Source organism: Oryctolagus cuniculus, chromosome 13 (assembly GCF_051225735.1).
Source record: "Oryctolagus cuniculus isolate XC-2025 breed Fujian yellow rabbit chromosome 13, ASM5122573v1, whole genome shotgun sequence".
NCBI lineage: Eukaryota > Metazoa > Chordata > Mammalia > Lagomorpha > Leporidae > Oryctolagus > Oryctolagus cuniculus.
In genome coordinates this window covers 14764329-14785328 of record NC_142879.1, presented here as the reverse complement: position 1 = coordinate 14785328, position 21000 = coordinate 14764329, and the positions used below count along the sequence as shown (strand labels likewise).

The 21000-nt window shown below is 39.8% G+C and overlaps 1 protein-coding gene across 1 annotated transcript; it reads left to right on the top strand.

Moving 5' to 3' along the window:
• The first annotated feature begins 738 nt into the window (after positions 1-738).
• Positions 739-20456, top strand: ATP6V1G3 (ATPase H+ transporting V1 subunit G3). Its single transcript, XM_002717663.6, has 3 exons — positions 739-947; positions 11942-12042; positions 20241-20456. The coding sequence occupies exons 1-3, from the start codon at positions 866-868 to the stop codon at positions 20412-20414; spliced, it is 357 nt and encodes a 118-aa protein (XP_002717709.1). The 5' UTR covers positions 739-865; the 3' UTR covers positions 20415-20456.
• Positions 20457-21000: the final 544 nt, after the last annotated feature.

Sequence of the window (21000 nt, the reverse complement as noted above, 5' to 3'; positions counted from 1 at the left end):
CCAATCAAAATATTAGTTTCTCATTCCAAGTAAAAATTGTATTTACATATAAACATTACTTTAGGATTCTTCACTGCGACCACTTTCAATTGGATAGAATCAAATCCAGTGTGATGGATTTTACTGTCCTCTCTTAGGACAATACCCAATACACACACTAGATAATATAAAAATCATGTTTAAATTATTTTAATTTAACCTCAAGAACCACAGTTGCAATTTCCTCTATTATCCATGTAGTCATCATAGTAAGATCCCTCTAGAAATTAAAAATTACTAGAGGAACAATGGCCAAAAGAAACCTTTTCATTCCTGTCACCTGAGGCCTAGGAAAAGCAAATAATAGAGCCCAGGTCCAACGTCTATGCAGAAAGCCAGTAAATCTCCTTCACAGCAAAAGGTTAATAAATTTGCCCCAAGCAGATCACTGAATCGCTGGAGACACAGAAAGAAAAAGACCTGAGACTAGTACTGCATGGACAGAGAACAAAGCCTGCAACTTGGATGAAAACTACAGTAAAAAAGTCAGGATTTCTTACAAGATGCAGGAAGCTGATATTCCCCAAAGCCATCTCACTTGCTTTTTATAATCAGACTCAATACCCTGTGAAATTCTCCTTATTTCAAGTAGAAACGCTGATGCTGGCAAAAATGGAAAGTTTGCAACTTCCTCACACTGACTTGACTGGTTTTTCTGGATTCCACCTTGGCTATCTGGTCAGATCAGGCCAGTTTGGAACTCACAGCTGTGCTTAGGACTCATTATTGACACAACAGTCTGAGCAGTGCGGTGATTCCTGACAGGATAAATGGGCCCACCACTTCCCAGACGTCACAGGAGCCACTTGTCTTCCTGCAGGCTGCCATGACCAGCCAGTCCCAGGGGATCCAGCAACTCCTGCAGGCAGAAAAAAGGGCCAAGGACAAGCTGGAAGAAGCCAAGAAGAGTAAGTCTCACCAGTGAGGGGCTTGTCACAAAGCGGATGGGGCGGTGGGATTCGAGGAACTGAGCAGGGCTTTCCTGGTCTGGAGGGCCTGAGGTCCAACTCTGATTCCACTGCACAGTCCCTGTGAGACCTTGGCCAGTTTGTTAAAACTGCCCAGCTCGTGTTCCGCATCACCGTAGTGGGGTTGAAACATCCTGATTCGATTCTTCTTGGGAGGCCATGTGCTAATGAGAAGGTTGCGGCCTTATTTAACATTGTGGGGACTTGAGCCTTGACTCAGAAATTCCCTTAGAGCTGCCATGTCTCAGGTTCCTCACTACTGTGCAGTGCTTCAGTCATGGACAACTCCAGAGTGAGTCTGCTTACCAGTGAGTCAACTTGAGCAAACCACCTCCCCTACCTCTCCTGCCTAAACATCAATTGCCAGGTCCCTGAAACTGGGAGAACCTTTTGCTGATGGCTTTTGAATTCTAATATTTTAATATTTCTATTTATTCTCATTTTCTGTCTTGCTACTTAGTCATTCAGCTCTTCATTGACATATTGAATGGCCTCAATAAATCTCCTTCCCATCCTCTTTGATATTCACTACAGCTACATCAACTCAGTATTAAAGTTATTTCTATTTATGCTTGCAGATAATCAAAGTTTGTGATTGCCCAAGGCTACATTTAAAAAATAGAAAATGTTGCGCCGGGCACTACGCTCAACGCTTATCCTAAAACAACCTTTATGGAAAAAGGGAGAGTGATACTTGGAGAAATTTTACAACTTGCCCAAGGTCACACAGAGGGCAAATGGTAGAGATAGGATTTGCATGAGGTCTGATTCCCTAGCCAAAATCTTAACCAATGCACTATACAAAACTCACACAATTTTTATAATGAAAAAAAAAAATGATGTTGCAGATCTACAACCTGAATCCAACTTCGGTCTTCCATTTTGTATCACCTCATTATTTAATTTTTAATAATTTGCTGTCATTCACCTTCCTCATGATTGTGTGTCCTGCCTTTGCAGTTAAATTCAAAGTCTGGTGAGACATGGTCCCTGTCTCACAAATGTTGCCTATGTAGCATTTTGGATGAATGTTGTGACAAGGTTAGAGTAGGTACAGACTAAAGCTTATTGGAATACACTGGGTAAAATGACAGACTGGCATATTACAGTGCAAGAGAGGAAGTCAGGCACACAGGCCACTGGAGTTTTCGACCATAGGTAAAATAACTTCCCTTTCTTAAGGTAACTTGATTTCTGGAACATCCAGCAGTGTGGACACCAAAAACAAAATGGAAAACAAGAAAGCCAGTGAGGACTAACTTGATCTATTGCTCACTGTTTTCTAAAACAAACCATGCAAATGATTGCAAGATGGTATGAAAGCCAAGAAATGGTAGAGCAAACAAAGCAGTCCAGGGCCTTCTGATTGAAACAGTACAGAAAACTCCCTTACTTGTTACTCAAATTTCTTTAACCACAGTTCAAACTTCTAGATCAAGGGACAAAACAATTTTAAGATGTGATAATTAAGTTGCCCTTGGTTCCTCTTTAAGGAAGAAACCAAATGACCATCTTGGCTGCATACATAATCAATAATATTGTATGATTCAAATGCCTTGTGTGAATCATTTCTCCTTTTTCAAAGTCATGAGGGAGGAAAAGGGTTGCTAATCATGCACGTTGTTTGCAAGCAGAGCCACTAAGGACACCAAGGCTTCACATTCCACAATCGAGATGAAAGCCAAGCTTCTTTCTCATTTCTCTTGTGAATATGAAGAATACATATTGCGCTATTTGTGTTTGAAATGTTCATTTTATTTGCAAATAATTTAAAGGAACTGTAGTTTGTCTGTCTTAGTCTACCATGTCCTTGCTCATGAGTATTCAAACAGAACAGTCAACTAGTAATAATAAATGCCCAGGCTCTAGAAACACTTTGGAAAATATTTTGACTTTCAACAGGCAACCCCCAGATTCAGTCTCAGAGAGAATGTCACACTTCTGCCCTCTTTGCTTTGGGCGTCCTGAGTGTGAGGAGAGTTTTTATCTGGGCAGAAACTACTTTTTTACATAACTGTCAGCATGTGGCACTACAGTTACAGCAGCACCCATCCTACTCACTTCTTAAGCACGCTATTGAAAAACAGAAATATGACCTTCTATGAGTACTTTTTAAAAGCTTAGGGAAAAACGAAAAGGTAAATTTATTTGGATCAAACATATTTTGAAATCCATACATCATTTTTTCATAAACTCCTTTTCCATGAACTTTGTGAAGACTCCTCCCATATTTGGCAGGTCTTAATTTCCCTCATGTTTCACTCAAGTTAATTTTACCCACTTATTTAGTTCAATAAATATTTTGGGTATTCCCAGATCCAAGCCATGTTGATGCATTCACTAATGCATTGACCTGAGCCCTTCCCTAAAGAACTCCCCAGTGACATAAAGACATAAATGACCATTAAAAAAAGAGAAAGGATTAATGACAAATGAGTTGTTGACAGTTGTCTGTTTACTAAACCCATATGTTCTCACTTTTTTCTATAAAACAAATCAGTTAAAGATCTGGCATAGTGAAGAAAAATGGATTCAAAATGAGGATAAGTCACACAAGTGAAAAAGGAGATTTATAATCACTTTCTCTTTCTTTACAAAGATTTTTAATGTGTTTATTTTGAGAGGCAGAAAGACACAGAGAGAGAGCTCCCATCTGCTGAGTCACTCCCCAAATACCTGCAACAGCTGAGAACGGCCAATCAGAAGCTGGGAGCCTAGAACCTCAATCTGGGACTCCCAAGTGGGTGGCAAGAATACAACTACTTGAATTATCACTACTGCCTGGCAAGGTTTTTACAGCAGGAAGCTGGAATCGGGAGCCCAAGCCAGGTACTCTAATGTAGGGCTTCCTAACCAGTAGCTTAACCACAAGGCCAAATGCCTGCCCCCCTTTCCTTCTCTTAAATTCACCTATGTGAAAGTCTCTAGATGGACTCCCAAGTGTGTATTTAAAAAGAAAAAGTAAAGGAAGGGAGAGGGGAAAAAAAAAAAAAGTAAGACAGTATTAACAGTAGCAATGAGGCAGGATTTATATATTATGTGCAAAAATATAAACATAGTCTATTACAGAGGATGTCTCAGATCCCAGTAAAGTCACTGCATAACAGAGTGCATGGTATAACCATTTTGCCTGAAGGGGTACATCTAGGGATTGTGGATGTAGTGTACCAGGAACTCTCCTCAAACTGAGGTGCGGAGAAATGGAATATCGAGGTCCCTTCCAGAGACACTGTTCCACAGGAGCCCGTGTAGGCCTGTGACAGCCTTGAAAGCCACGACATGAGGCAGCAGGGCAGAAAACGCATCAGCTTGAAGAGAAAGGTCTTCCAGCCCTGGCTCACTCCCCAAATGGCCGCAATGGCCAGAGCTGGGGTGATTCAAAGCCAGGAGCCAGAAGCTTCCTCCCGGCTGCACTTGGGCCATCTTTGACAGCTTTCCCAGGCTACAGAAGATAGCTTGATTGGAAGAGGTGCAGCCAGAACTTGAACTGGTGCCCCTATGAGATGATGGTGCCGCAGGCGGCAGCTTTACCTGCTATACCACAGCGCCGGCCCCGAGAACTTTACTTCCTTAATACAAGCTAGTGAGCATCTCTGAGCTTCAGTCTTGTTTACAAAAAAACAGAAGTTATTATATACCTCTATCTCTAATAACCAAAGTTGCTTCAAAGATCAGAAAAAAATATTAACTTAGTAGAGTAAAAATTAAACACTGCAGAGTTTTTATGTTTAATATGTATTTTATATATACATATTACTAAAAGTAATAACAATAGAATAAAACAAAATTGAATAGGATTCCATTAGGATAGAATGGAACCTAATGGAATAGAATCAAATAGAATAGAATAGAACAGGATAATCTAAATGTATTCTTTTTACCTCCACTGTAATTTCTGGACCTACCTGTCCTATCAAGAAAGACCTGGACTACTTCCAGTAAGATGACAAGAAAGGTTCAGATAGTTGTCTTAATTCATTCAGTAAAGAATAAATTATCTTTATTATTTAAAACTCTCACACAGCACACACATTTTATGTGCAAAACAGCCCTACTGAATTTAGATGGGTTCACAGTAAGTTTGTACTATTTTAAATTCCTCTACTTACCATTAACATTTTGTATCTAATAGGTTATTCATTAATCAAAACACAAAAGTAGGCATGGAACATCAGAGGCCAGCCCTGGAGTTCCAGATTTGGGGCACTGAACTGAACCTCCAATCAGAGTTAGTTTAGAACTTCAAGGTACCATCGGAGATTTAGGTTGAAATATGTGACACTTTTACTTGTAGTTGTAATTTTTTGTAATGATAATATTTATTTCATGTATACCCAAGCAAACTTGGAAAACCCTACAGCATTGCATTAACACCATTCTTCTGAAATTTTCAAATGCACGCCACTCAACATCACAGAGAGGGGCCAGCGCTGCGGCGCAGTGGATTAAAGCCCTGGCCTGAAGTGCCAGCACTGGTTCTAGTCCTGGTTGCTCCTCTTCCAGTCTAGCTCTCTGCTATGGTCTGGGATAGCAGTGGAAGATGGCCCAAGTCCTTAGGCCCCTGTACCCACGCGGAAGACCTGGAGGGGCTCCTGGCTTCGGATCAGCACAGCTCTGGCCATTGCGGCCATCTGGGGAGTGAACCAGCAGATGGAAGACCTCTCTCTCTGTCTCTATCTCTCTCTGAAACTCTGTCTTTCAAATAAATAAAATAAATCCTTAAAAAAAATCACATAGAAAACTCATGTTTCCAAGTCATTCCAAAACCATACACCAGCGCCTCTCCCACAGACACTGCAGAAAATAGCATTTGTGCCTAACTAAAAATTACAAACTGTATTACAAGACAAAGACCTAAAGACGTGGTAAATAAACATAAAACTTCAATGCTAGAGATGAGACAAACTGAACAGGTATATTAAAGATATTCTAGGGGACTGCATTGTGGGGCAGGCAGTTAAACTATCACTTGGGACACCTGCATCCTACACAGGTGTGCTGGAAATTGAATCCCACCTCGGCTCCACTTCTGATCCAGCTTCTGTCTAATGGGCCTGGGAGGCAGCAGATGACAGCTCAAGTCCTGAGTTCCTGCCACCCATTTGGGAGATCCAGATAGAGTTCATGTCTCCTGGCTTCAGCCTTGTCCAGCCTCAGCTGTTGCAGGTGTCTGGGGAGTGAACCGACAGGTGGAAGAGTCTCTCTGCCTCTCCGCCTTTCAAATAATAAATAAAAATGAATATTCTTTTAAAATATTCTGAAAGTTGTCATCATGAAAGTGAAGGACATGCCCTCTTTTTTTTTTTTTTTTTTCCCTAGAACTGTATGATCAGAGCTCCCTCCCTGGAAGGGCTCTACCCAGGTGTAAATCCAGTGTTTGCTTCTTCCTACCTGTGTGGCATTGGGCAGGGTACCTCTCAACCTCCCTGTGCCTGTTCCTTTCCATTTAAAATGGAGATATTAATAGCAACTACCTCATGGAGGTGTTGTCATGATGAACTCAGTTGACACTTATAGAAGATTTAAAGCACCACAGGTGGTCAACAAATGTTAGCTATTAATATTCTTCTGATACTTCATAAAAATAATTTTGTCAGAGCAAAATAGCAGTTTCTCAAATGATTTCTTAAGCATGTTCCACCACAAGGCTTTCCACTGAATTCTACTCTAGTACAAAATGAATACTGAAGAACATAATTCTACTTTCTACTTAGATTAATAACATTAACTATTATAGTAATATAAATTAGTTTTTGTGGGTCTAGAACATGCTCACCGTCAATAATTGTTTTCTTGAATCAACAAATGGTTTGTTTCCAAAAGTGCAGATATTCTGGGTTATTTAAATAGGCACCTTGGTTTAATAAATTTTTCACATTGCAAGTGGATGTTTTGGTTCATGAAAACATGACTTTTCATAAACTAGTAAAATAAAAGTTGTTATATTAGAGTTTCATGGCCCTGTCTAGTACGTTTTATAGCCTATAAATACTTTGTCTTTATAGTCCACAGACTACCAGGCTATTTGTAAATACACTGGCCTTTCTTTTCTTTGAGTTGGTAATACTAAAATAGCAACCACAAAATAATTTTCATCTGTTAATGGCATTTCCTTATATTCAATGCAGGATCCATACAAAAGTGTCTAGATTTTTTCATACGGAAAATATAAGCAAAGAAAAACAGGAAGGAAGTGGAGCTCTGAAAGGGAACAGAGGCAGAAGAGCAGTTCTGTAGCAATCCCTGTCATCCGAGGCGGGAATGCCTCCTTGTTTTCCTGGTGACTTACTTCTTTTCCCAACATTTGTAGTAGCCGATAAAAATAATAGGATTTCCTGAATCAGGTTGGTTTCCTCATGGCATCAGTAAGCAAGTGCGGTTGCTTTCTTTTCCTGAGTAATAGAATAGGAACAAAATGATTGATAGGAACAGAGAGAAATTTCCAAACAGTCCTAAAATATGCTTTGTTTTCCATAGCAAACCAAGGTGGCCTCTGTTCTGTCCTGGAGTACTTTTGTCACATGGCCAACTCATTCGGATGACAACTCTTTCCACCACACTAGGGCATCTGGTACTGACTCCAAAGCTCAAGTCCCTCACTGCCTCCAAGCTCCTCACCACCCCCTCTGCCTTCCCTAGGGTTGCTGTAGCAGTTTACTGGCCACAAACTGGGTTGCTTTAAACCATGGAAAGTTATTATCCCTCATTTCTAGGGGCCAGAAGCCCAAACACAGAGTGCCAGTTGGGCTGAGACCTTGGCTCTCCTTTTTCCTCATTCCATGCACTCGCCTTTGATTTCTGTCCAAATCCCATTGCTGTGACAAGCAATACCCCAAACCCAGATGACTGGCGTGCATCTCTGTCTGCATTCCGGACCTTTCTCCTAGATTCCAAACTTGCCTGTCCAGCTGCCCTCTTAGCAGCTGCCCTGGGAAGCCTCCAGGGTGATGGCCTGGGGACTTTCCCTCAAACTTATGCTTTACTCATCACTTTCCTCCTTAGCAAAAGTCCCAGGAATCAGGTCTGCTTTCCTAATAAAGACTAAAAATTATTCAACAACCACTCTTTGTCAAGCACTTCATATACTTTTTTTCCTAAGCCTTCCAATGACTCTTTGACGTAGATTTTTCACTGTGTTTTATACATGAGAAAATACAGGCTCAAAAATTCGAAGTGACTTGCTCAAAATTGCAGAGCTTCTAATATCTCATTGTAGAGATGCCCTGTGTATAATTCTCATTCCTTATATCAAGATAGAAATTCCATTTTCCCCATCAGAAAAAATATGTAGAAGAAATTTAGCAATTCAGGTAAGAGAATATGCTTTATAGTATCTGAAAAGCATTTTCGCAACTTGAGACATCAGTTCACTTGACCTGTCTTAGCCAGGAAGCCAGAAAAATCCTATCTTTTAAGTACTACTCTCTATCTACTCAAAATCAGATTTTTAATCCTGTCCCCAAATTTCTGTTTCAACTTCTTCCTCCTTCTCTTTTCCTGCCCACAAAATATCCTATTGAACATACTTCATATCTCAGTGACCTGTGGAATCTAGGACATTTCTGCAAAGTAAGTCACATATGTAAAAAATGAACAGGTTTTTTTTTTGTTTGTTTGTTTGTTTGTTTTTTAAAGATGAAACTGAACAGTCTTCAAAACTTACAAAGGATCTACTTCACAGCAGGCATTTACCAGTCAAGAATACGTCCACAATGGAGTACCTGGGTTGTATTCTAAGCTTGAGTTTCCTGCATGCAGACCTGGGAGTCAATGATGATAGCTCATTTGGGTCCCTGCCACCCATGTGGGAGACCTGAATTGCATTTCTGGCTCTCAGCTGTTGCGGGCATTTGGGGCATGTGTGCGTGAATCAATAAATGAGAGTGCTCTCTTGCTCTGTCTCTCTACCTCTCAAAGAGAGAGAGAGAGAGAGAGAGAGAGAGAGAAAGGGAGAGAGAGAGAGAGAAAGGGAGAGAAAGAGAGAGAGAGAAAGGGGAGGGAGGGAGGGAGGGAGGAAAGGAGGGAGGGGGAGAAAGAGAGAGAGAGAGAGAGAGAGAGAGAGAGAGAGAGAGAGAAAGGTAGATAAACATCTTCTTAAATTTTTCTAATCTCCCTAATGGCATGTGCATTTTCATTGCTGCCCTGGGTGAAAAATCTATTCAGCCAAGAAGTCTTTTCTGATTTCACCCAACAGCCCTGCTTTGAGTCCTCATGATACATGCCCAATTTATTGATGTTTTGGGCTTATTTTGTTAACATTTGACAGAACATATGTGCTGGATGAAGGAGAAGCACAGATTCTTTCAATTTCAGTAGTAGATGTCTCCATAAAGTTGTGATTTTTTACTGTCACAAAGCAAACAGAACTAAGATTTGGGTCTCATTATTTTCATGGTTGATTTTGTGTACTCCACAATTTTATATATTTCACAATTTTGATTTTGGAAACTGGGGCAGCATGTATACATCTCCATAATGCACTGAATTTATGCCAACTGTAGGCAAGGTCCATATCATATGTATTTCTCTATCCTGTTTGCACTATGCTTATATAGTAGATGTTTGATGAACATTGAAAGAATGTAAAAATATAGCAAAACCATCTTGACACCATTCTGGAAAATCTGCTTTAGCATTATTTAAAATTGTGATGTGTAGTATGTTAACCAAAAACCAGATTATTTGCCCTGATAAACTTGTGTGCACTTACAAGGATTTGGAAACCATGTGTTTGATTTTCATATCTAAAATCTGAACTGTCCCATATGCTCACTCCCCATGTTTGAGTGTGTATTAAAAATCAGAGCACGAACCTCTCTGGGTTCACAGAAACCATGTTTTCAATGCTTAAGAAGCCAAATACAAACTTTTAAATTTGGCCATCTTCCTACATACAGAGAATCAAGCTAGAGGTTAACACAAGTGGATATGATGCACACATTCTTCTTCACCCCTAACAGAACAGTAGGCTTGAGGCTCCAGTTTCTGCAACCAGATTAAATCAGGTGTAGCATGTGCAGGCTCTCACACAGCGGCAGCTGCTGAGTCTATCCAGAAAATCGCTGCGCCAGCAGCGATTTCCCCGTGGCTCTCCTGTTTAATTGAATGAGAACCAGCAGGTGACTGGTGCCATGACGGGGAATCACAGACGCACTCAGAGCCTGTCACTGTGTGACGGAGCTAATATGCAGCCTCTTGGTGGAGCGCTGGATTCTGCTTACAGAGCTTTTCCTATTTTTTTTATGTGCTAGAAAGCTGTGATTTTCAAACCAATATTTTTATATATTATGCAATGAAGGTGGACAGTAATGATGTTCCATGTGATTTATTTAATAAAATAATTATATGTCCTACCAAACATTATTATTAAGGAAATATTACTATATGGACATTTTATATTGTTCAGATGTTAATGACAAGCAGTCGACAAGAAAACAGGCTAGGGATCCAGGAATAGTTTTTCCCACCAACATTCCTAAATGTATTGGTTCTATTCACAAGGGCTCTCTGAATAGTGTGTGTTTGGTTGACACAAAATGGTTAGAACTAAAGAAATTCATATGTACAAAATGGTAAGAAGCATTCATTAAGCAGGGAAAAGGGAAGTGTATCATTTGTGTTCCACTAAGTCTAAAGGATCAGAAGAGCGTTACTCACCAGATCTTAGATTTTTTAAAGAAAGTGAAGGAGCAGAGCTGAATCTCTGTCCCACTCAAGAGTGAGTGGCACTGAGAGACACATGTCCATCAAAACGCAGTGAAACAAGCTTTGTTGCCAATACAGACACCAGCAAAGCAACTCAATCCTAGCAAGAAATTTAGAACCAATCAACAGTCCAGTGGTACAAAGGTATATAAACACATACATGGATTTCAGATAGACAGATTAAAGTTTATACTGAGAATTTCATGCTACTAGATAAGAGCACATTATTTAGTTCCCAGTCTATATACTATAACAATATAACAGTTTATGAAATTTATGGGAAAAAAAGTGAAGCATTAGTAAAGAGAAGAAACTACATTAAATAGGCAAAAGAATGAAGGCATTTTGACAAGCAGTGGATTTGGAGAAGAAAAGAATGCCGATACAGTTCAGTTTCTTTAAAGTTTTGAGGATCACAAAGTCTTAGTATCCCAGCTCTTGAAAGTGGTGCACAGTGGAGGCATAGCAGTGATTCTATAATCCAGTCTGCAGTCTAGAACCACCCAAATTTTTCGAAGTGTCAAAAAGCTCATGTGCTTAGCTAATGATCCTCACAGTGTTGCACTTGTCTAAAACTCTCACCTACATTGTCTCCTGGCTTAAGGCTTACCCCTGTGCTCTTCATAAAAGAAAAGGGGCTACTTAAGGAAGTCTTCCAACCATTAAAATCAATTGGTTTCACAGTCACTTTCAAGTCCGTCTCTGAGAAAGCCACTAGAAAAACACATCTACTTTGATGTGCTATGGGACTTACTCAGACATTCTAGAATCTACAAATGGCAAGAAAAAAAATCCCAATAAAATATTTAAAAGAAAAATCCTAAGTCAGTTTGATAGAGTATAGATTGCCTGTTTGCAGCGAAGTTGGAGATCTGCCAGTGCTAAATAGGATCCAGTTGGTGTGGACTGAGGGATTCCTGGCAGCAAATCACGACAGAAAATCTGACCAAATAATGTATTTTCAAGTAAGTGATAGCTAAAATCTGTTCTCTGGATGTTACTGCTGTGAGTAAATTGGCAGATATTTAAGCATGCAAGAGTAAGACAAAGTTGTCATTTCCATGTCTAACAAAAAAAAAGAAAAAATTTTAACATATATTTTTAATGAAGCTTGGCATTCTAGAAAAAAATTTTAAAATGGAGAAGTTATCTGTGTTTTTAAAAATTAAGTTTGAAATTCCATGTATATTAAAAAGAAATATTCCTTCTATTCTACTATTAATTTTCAGGAAAAGGCAAGCGATTGAAGCAAGCTAAGGAAGAAGCAATAGCAGAAATTGATCAGTACAAAATGCAAAGAGAAAAGGAGTTTCGACTGAAGCAATCTAAGGTAAGTCAGAAAGTCAGCACTAATTTTCATGCAGCATAGATTATAATATATTAATATTCATAAGGTGTAAGGTAGACCATCAGAGAGAAATACACAATTCAACAAATTAGTTCAACCAGCATAACGAAATTATTTATTTTATATTTTTACTTTCAAGTCATTTTTAATTTTTCATATAAAGGCTCAATCAATAGTTACTATCTAATGTATAGTATATGTGAAAATCATATTCCTAAATATACAACTTTCAGGGAGTGCTCAAAGTATAATTGACTGACAGATTTAAGAAAATAAACTTCAGAAAACATATTTTTGTCTGTTAATTTTTATCAATAGAATCAATAAAAAATGTTGCATGCTAAGATACAAAATGAATTTTTTAGACCAAGTTGCCTTTGATGGAGCCACAATTTCCAAGTGACCATAGTAAGTGTTGTTGCAAATTCCCAAAAAGCCTTCTGTCATTTCTTTATGATCTCTTTTCAACTGGCTGGCTTCATTCAGTCAGTCTTTTGTTTAACTATTAAGAGAGACTTTTTCTTGGGGACAACATTGTGGCATGGTGGGCTCAGCCACTGCTTGTGACGCCAGCATCCCAGTTGATAGCTCCAGTTCAAGTCCCATCTATCGCGCTTCTGATCTAGTTCCCTGCTAATTTGCCTGGGAAGGCAGTGGAAGACGGCTCACATACTTACGTGGCTCCTGCCACTCATGCGAGAGCCCAGATGGAGCCTGGCTCCTGGCTTCACCCTGGCCCAGACCTAGCTATTGGGGCCATTTTGGGGAGAGCACAGTAGATAGATGATGTCTCTCTCTCTCACTCTGCCTCTCAAATAAATAAATAAATATTTACAAAAAGGAAATACCTTTTTCCACAATGCCATTTTAAAAATATCTGCCATTTTCAGAAAAATAAGTGCATGATATTTTGATATTTCCAGAGCTTAAATCATACTTTCCTTGCTGTAATATGAACTAAAATACAGAAAGCATTATACTCTGTGTGTCATAAAGTTTATGATATTTAATTTCTTAAAGATTTATTTTATTTTTATTTGAAAGGCAGAGTTACAGAGAGGCAGAGGCAGAGAGAGAGAGATAGAGGTCTTCCATCTGCTGGTTCACTCCTCAGGTGGCCGCAATGCCGCAGCTGTGCCAATCCGAAGTCAGGAGCCAGGAGCTTCTTCCAGGTCTCCCTTGCAGGTGCAGGGGCCCAAGGACTTGGGCCATCTTCTACTGCTTTCCAAGGCCATCGCAGAGAGCTGGATTGGAAGTGGAGTAGACTGGACTAGAACCAGTGCATATATGGGATGCCAGCACTGCAGCCCATGGCTTTACCCACTACACCACAGCGCCAGCCCCTACATTTTATTTTTGATGAAAATATAAATAAAGCTCTGTTCAGAAGCTAACATTGCAAAATGAACTACACTGCTGTTGGCAGTGTCTCTATTCACAACTTTTATGTCCTGGTGACAGAAGAAGAGCTCGTATAGGAGCAGGTAATTTGGATCTCTTGATTGAAAAAAACTATTTCAGTGGGCTCTTCCCTCAAGTAAAAAGTTTCTCCTTAAATAAAATAAATCTTTAAAAAGGGGGGGGGGTGGTGGTGGTGGTGGTGGAAGCAACGCTGTGGTGCAGCAGGTTAAACTGCCGGCATCCCATATGGGCACCAGTTCGAGCCCCAGCGGCTCCACTTCCAATCTAGCTCTCTGCTATGGCCTAGGAAAGCAGAAGATGGCCCAAGCCCTTGGGCCCCTGTACCCACGTGGGAGATCCAGAAGAAGCTCCTGGCTCCTGGCTTCATTTAGGCCCAGTTCTGGTCATTGCAGCCATTTGGGGAGTAAACCAGCGGATGGAAGACCTCTCTCTCTGTCTCTACCTCTCTCTGTAACTCTTTCAAATAAATAACATAAATCTTTAAAAAAAAAAAAAAAGTTTCTCCTAGAATAAGGTTGCCTACTTGGTGAAAATAAATATTTCCTATTTGGAAAAAGAAATCCTAGAACCATAGCCCACACACATAATTGCCCTTTGTACCTCTGCAATCACATTTTCCACCGCCCTTGTCTCTGCTTGTTCTCTTCCATCCATTCTGCTCCCTATTTCTCAGACAGGCAGAATACACCACTGTCTTGTGGCCCATACAACAGACCATGCAACTCTCTCCATTTAGAAACAATTATCGTCTTGGTCTCCATTCAATGGTTAGCCCTTCTTCCTGATGATCTTATCTAAAATCGCGTCTCTTATAAACAAGACCCTATTATAGTCCATTCTTCTTCTTAGCGTTTATCATTATCTGCTGTATTGTATCTTCACATTTTTTGCTTACTTCCTATCTTTTTTTTCTGGATTGTAAGAACCAAAATAGCAAATTCTTTATTTGCCTTATTCTCTGTTGTTTTCCCAGATAATAAAATCTCATCTTGGGGAGCATGTTTGGCCTACTGGTTGGGATGTCCATGCCCTGTGTCGGAATGCTTGGGTGCTGGGTGGCCATTGTGGCAGAGCAGTTAAGCTGCTGCCTAGGAAGCTGGTGTTTGATATCAGAGTGCCAGTTGGGAGTCTCTGCTGCTCAGCTTTCCACCCAGCTCCCTGCTAACGCACCTGGGAAAGCAGCAGAAGATGGTCCACGTACTTGGATCCCTGCCTTCCATTCGGGAGGCCTGGGTGAAGTTCCTGGCTCCTGGCTTCAGCTTAGTCCAGCCCAGGCTATTGCAGCAATTGGGGGAATGAAACAGTGAACAGAAGATATATCACTCATTCTGTCTCTCTCTCTCTCTCTCTCCCCTCCCGCCCCACTGTCACTCTGCCTTTCAAATAAACAAAATAAATCTTAACACAAAAATAGAACGCATGGATTCAGTGCCCATGTCTACCTCTCACTATAATTTCCAGCTAGTGCAGAAGCATGAAGCATGCATGCTTCTCTCTCTCTTTCTCTGTATCTCTCCAGTTAAAAAAGAAAAAAGAACACAACATTGCCTGCCCATTGTAGTCATGCAGCAAATATTTGCTGGATGAGTAACTAAATATAACTTCTGTGCCTTTATCTTTCCTACTGAATCCTGTCATAATCATTGCATATTAGAACCTGATGATATAATAATCCTCAACACCAACCAGCTTCTTTTGTTTCAATTTTTATTTTTCTATTCAAGAGGTAGAGAAAAGAACCATCACTGCAATGTAGGTTAAGCCTTTGCCTGCTGCACTGGCATCCCATATGAGCACAGGTTCAAGTCCCAGCTGCTCCACTTACAATCCAACTCCCTGCTAATGGCCTGGGAAAGCAGCAAAAGATGGCCCAAGTGCTTGGGTTCCTGCAACCACATGGAAGACCTAGATGAAGCTCCCAGATCCTGGCTTCGGATTGGTCCAGCTCTGGCCATTAAGGCCATTTGGGGAGTGAACCTGCAAATCAAAGACCTCTCTCCCTGCATATTTCCCTCTGTCTGTAACTCTCTCAAATAAATAAATTAAAATATTTTTTAAAAAGAGGCAGAAAGACACGAGGAGAGGAGAGGGGAGAGGAGGGGACGGGAGAGGAGAGAGGAGACAGAGAGCACAAACCTCCTATCTATTAGTTCATTCCCCAAAGGCCTACAATAGCCAAGGGTTGGTGACAGTGAATCCAGGAGCTTGGGATTCAATCCAGTTCTCCCACATGAGTAGCAGGTGCCCAACTGCTGGAGCCATTACCACTAGTGTCTGCACCAGCAGGAAGCTGGAGTCGGGAGCAGAGCCAGGCATTAAACCCAGGGTTCAATACAGGACGTGGATGTCTTAACCAGCACCTCAGTCAACAGACTGAACGCCTGCCCCACTCCTCCAACCAGCTTTGATTATATTATGGAGAACATTTCTGAGATGGTAGCTATTTTTATTTTTTAAGGAATAACAAAACTTACCACAATTTCAGAAAATGGTTGAGTTCAGTCTTTTGAAATACTGTTTCTCCAGCCAGCACCACGGCTCAACAGGCTAATCCTCTGCCTTGCAGCGCCGGCACACCGGGTTCTAGTCCCAGTCGGGGCACCGGATTCTGTCCCGGTTGCCCCTCTTCCAGTCCAGCTCTCTGCTGTGGCCAGGGAGTGCAGTGGAGGATGGCCCAAGTGCTTGGGCTCTGCACCCGCATGGGAGACCAGGAGAAGCACCTGGCTCCTGCCATCGGATCAGCGCGGTGCGCCGGCTGCAGCGGCGGCCATTGGAGGGTGAACCAACGGCAAAGGAAGACCTTTCTCTCTGTCTCTCTCTCTCGCTGTCCACTCTGTCTGTCAAAAAATAATAATAATAATAATAATAATACTGTTTCTCCAGAAGAATTCTGGCAAGAATAAATCGGGTTCAGGATTTGTCCTCTGCTGAGATCAGTAATGGAAACTCCTCGTTGTTCTCGTGATTAAGAGCATCCAGCCAGTTTTTACTGCTAGTTGATCAAAAGCTTACCCAAGAAAGTCAACATGATTAAGTCTCCGCTATTCAAGCAGGTTGTCAAACCGTTAGCACAGATCTTCCCTTGGCCCGGCCTCCATGTGTGGGTGTGCTGCTGTTCCACTTAGGTCTCACCAGCACTCACCCAGGGAAGTTAGGTCAGGGAAGAGACCCAGGACACCAGTTTTCTCCTGCTGTGAATTGTGTACCTTGAAATTTCCTTTTTCTGGCTTCTCGGCTCCTGTCAATACTTGCCTCTTTTCAACTCCCCTGACATCAACAGAAACAGGTATCTCCATCTGGGTAATACACCAACCAATATTATTTGATCACAGATTTATTTATCTTTTGCTTATCATTGCTGACCAATATAAAATCTTCTACTGAAGAAGATATTACATTGCTGAAAGGAAATCTGTATTACACTGGGAAAATTAAATATATTGTTATAAAAGTGAGATGGACTATGCACCTAAACAAAAGTCCTGAAAAGGTTGCCCTTGGCAGTGGAAGATCTTTACTTCTTTAACCCTGTTCCTTAATTTCTATCTTGAGAACATTTTACTTCCTGAAGCAATCACAAATTGAGAATGTAAAGCTTGTTTGCTTATGGCAGCAGGACCTGAAGCTCTGCTTCACCTTAAACTGGAACATTTAAACAGCAGGTAAGGAAACTTACAGAATATTGCAAGATTTCACCAGCATCTTTAGCCAGTATGCTGCGAGGCTAGAAACATTTATGCGGACAATCAAGTTTTGAAAAGGAACATGGAGAGATCTCTAAATGGCACTCTTCGACCAAATGTATTATTACATGTCACAAAACTATCATCTCTGATTTATACAGTGTCCCAAACTTTCAGGGAACAGGCTTCTGACAAGATGAGCAACAGAATACAGGTAATGGGATCGCTGTACCACCTGGAAATGTAATGATTCTGCTTCTGCCCAGTTCAATAGACATGTAGTGAACATCTACCACCCATGAAGCAGTGTTCAAGGCATTTACAATACAATGGAGAACAAGGATGATGCTTGTTTTGCTTTTGTGGAGTTCATATGGACTCATTTATATGCCTGTGTGGGTTATATTAGCATTATACCTGCAGACAGGAAGTACAGAAATCTTCCCTGGGAAGGCCTTTTAGAATTGTAGATAGCCAGTCACTCTTTCAGCACTATCCATGAAATATTATAGAAACCCAAATTACTGGCTATCAGATAAGCGCAGAAATATATTTAATGGTTCAGGATGACACATACCATTATGGGAGTATTTACAAGAGTATCACAGAATTTATGAAAGTGCAGATAGATTAGAGAAATGACAAAAGTGTAAGCAGGGCAATCAATGAAAAATCTCAATAATAATGTCTGATATTTACTCATTGCTTATTCAATGCTGTGATTCTATACTAAGTGTCATCCTAATGATAATTCTATTCAAAAAATTATCATATTGTCTTTGTGAAGCACACTAAGGGTATAGCTGATACTAAGAGATGGCATTTATTGCATTAGACCTACACTATTCAGTATGGATATCACTCACCTGGGCTACTGAGCACTTGACATTTAGCTAGTACAAATCAAGTGAGCAATAAGTGTAAAATATACACTAGATTCAAAAGAATTAGAATGAAAACGAGAATGAAATTTTTATATTGACTGTACATTAAAATAATACAATTTTGGATATATTAGATTAAATATGTAAAAATTAATAACATTTATTTTGCCTTTTGAACATGTCTTCTAGAAAACTTAAAATTCCATATATGTCTCACTTTGTGGCTCATATTACATTTCTTCTTTAAAAAAAAAAAACAGATTTATTTTCTTATTATTTGAAAAGCAGAGTTACAGAGAGGCAGAGGCAGAGAGAGGATTCCTATCCATTGGTTCACTCCCCAGATGGCTGCAATGTCAGGAGCTGCACTGATCTGAAGCCAGGAACCAGGAACTACCTCCAGGTCTCCCACAGGGTTCAGGGGCCCAAGCACTTGGCCATCTTCCACTGCTTTCCCAGGCCATAGCAGAGAGCTGGATGGGAAGTAAAGCAGCCAGGACTTGGACCGGCACATATGTGGGATGCTGGCACTGCAGGCAGTGGCTTCAACCGCTATGCCACAGTGCAGGCCCCTCATACTACATATCTACAGCTGTGCACACTTAGCTCTCAAGAATCTACTTTATATTTCACAATCGTTAACAAATGGATGATGTCATCTCCATTTCTAAAATGAAGAACTAGGGTTGACATTAATTCTCCCAAAGTTAAATAAAATAGTTGCACTAAACTAAACTAATGATAACTATTATTAATGCTGATTCAATGAAAAAATAGGTAACAGTTTCACAACAGTTTATATTATTTTTTCATCACAAAATACATTGATTTAGGGAGAAAAAAGTGGGGTGTTTTGGGTTTGAGTTTTTTTTTTTTTTTTTTTGGCAGTGTGGTAGAAACCCACTTAAGACATATAATTCAGTGGAAAAAAATTAAATTTAGTGGAATTATTTTAAGTAATTCGTTTCTATATTTAAAAGTTCTTCTCTGCAAAGCAAACTTTTCCCTTGTGATTCTGTTTCTTGTATACTCACTTCTCTAAATGTTATTTTGTGTTAAGTTATCTGGGTGTCTTAGAAACTGTGTCTTTCAAAATGATTTTCTTTGAACTGGGAAGACCCTGTGGCCTGGTCTATAACGCAGGAAAGAACTTGAACTAAATAACCTCAGTCTCATTTGACTTCAAGGTTAGGACTCAGAAAGATCAGGCAGGTTCTATAATTTAGAACTTCTTAACGCTGATGTCAAAGTTAATCATTAGGTGGGTTTCTTGCACTGAATTAAACATGTACCTTCCCTAAACACTCACAGAAGAGAAAAGCAAACTGCTTCGTGCCTTCGCAGGCCCAGTTTACAAAGGAGGTAAATCAGAGTTGACCGCTTTAGCAAAGGAGAACATTCGAAGTGTTTCACCACAGATTTCCTCTAAATTATTAACTTTCCTGATGAAATTATATTTTGGTCAAGCCATTACTTGACAGAGAAGCTAAGAGGATAGAGAAGTGAGTGTTAAACACTGAGAGTCACAAAGAGCAATCAGAAAGATATATTAAATTGTGTCAAAAATCATAACATGGTAAAATGAATATATCTCTATTTGAAACAAATTCAACCCACACTAAAATTCCCGAAGTATTAAGGTACTCAAAATTCTATCTGCATGTAAACGTGTCCTAGTGCATACGTCATGTCTGGGTCTTCCTCTAAAACAACACTAAATTCATTCAGATCACATTTTTAAATACAGAAAAATCAGTTATTCTTGCTTTACTAAAGAGGAAAGGTGGTTTTAATGGTGTCTTTCAACTTTATTTTCTAGACTTGTAATTCAGAATGTAAGCTATAGGAAAGATATGGAAGGTGGGTGGAAATTTCTATAAATATGTTAAAAGTGTGAGAAACGAACCTATGAGTATGATCTAAGTATTGTGCACCTGAATCCAATTTGTACTATGGAGAGGTCAGCTACAAGTGGAAGTAACCTGCTATGGCCAGTTGCTGGTTTTCTGGAAAGCTTATCCCTCCCGTTCATGATATTGATGAACTTGCTGGTTCTCTAACCATTCTGGAAAAAGCAATACATAATGTGCATACCACAGAACAATCATCAATAATAGGCTAAGACAAACTTAGTTAATAAAGCAAATTGAATGCACTCTATAGTATAGTGAATTCTGTTTTGTTTTGGTAGGTAATGGGTTCTCAGGGTAATCTGTCAGATGAAATAGAAGAACAAACACAAGAGAAGATACAAGAATTGAATGCAAGCTACAGAAAGCACATGGAAAGTGTGATGGAGCAGCTTTTGAACATGGTCTGCGACATGAAACCAGAAATCCATGTGAACTACAGAACCCCCAACTAAATGTACATCCTATCGTCCAATAAATGGTATGGGTGCCTCCTGGTTGATTCTCATCATGTTCATGTTCAGGAATTTGAAATGTTAATCTTAAATTTACTGGACACTTACCAATCTCAATGTGGCATAATCATACATAGGCACTGAATTTAAAATCAAATAAAAGTGCTGTTCTACTGTCCTGGCAATAGTTATGACCTTGCCATTTCATTTGGAGTAAGTCAGGAATGCAGAATAACATTATTTTTGATACTTTCCTCTCCATATTGAAAGGAAAATATGGTCATGACAGCTTTTCCGTGTATTTGATTTTTGCTTGCTATTTCTCATTTTTATCAGTTTAGAAAAGTTGCTTCTAGTTGTGGTGCTAAAGGATAATTTTAAATGGAGGATATAATATGCTTGTTTTAGATCTGTATGAGTCATATCATCAAGAATTCTATTCAATTCATTAATCAGTGAGAAAAATGGTAAGATGTCAGCACCAGTTCCAAGAACATTTCTAAGAACTGAATGTATATATAAATATATACATGCAGAGAGAGACAGGCAGAGAAAGATGGATTTCATAACCACTCTATTTATTTAA

What these genes read in the sequence shown, in the direction of transcription:
- ATP6V1G3 (XM_002717663.6), top strand. Translation starts at nt 866, where the DNA reads ATGACCAGCCAGTCCCAGGGGATCCAGCAACTCCTGCAGGCAGAAAAA. An exon ending in GCTGGAAGAAGCCAAGAAGA is followed by an intron (nt 948 to 11,941) that starts GTAAGTCTCACC and finishes ATTAATTTTCAG; the next exon opens with GAAAAGGCAAGCGATTGAAG. An exon ending in TTCGACTGAAGCAATCTAAG is followed by an intron (nt 12,043 to 20,240) that starts GTAAGTCAGAAA and finishes TTGTTTTGGTAG; the next exon opens with GTAATGGGTTCTCAGGGTAA.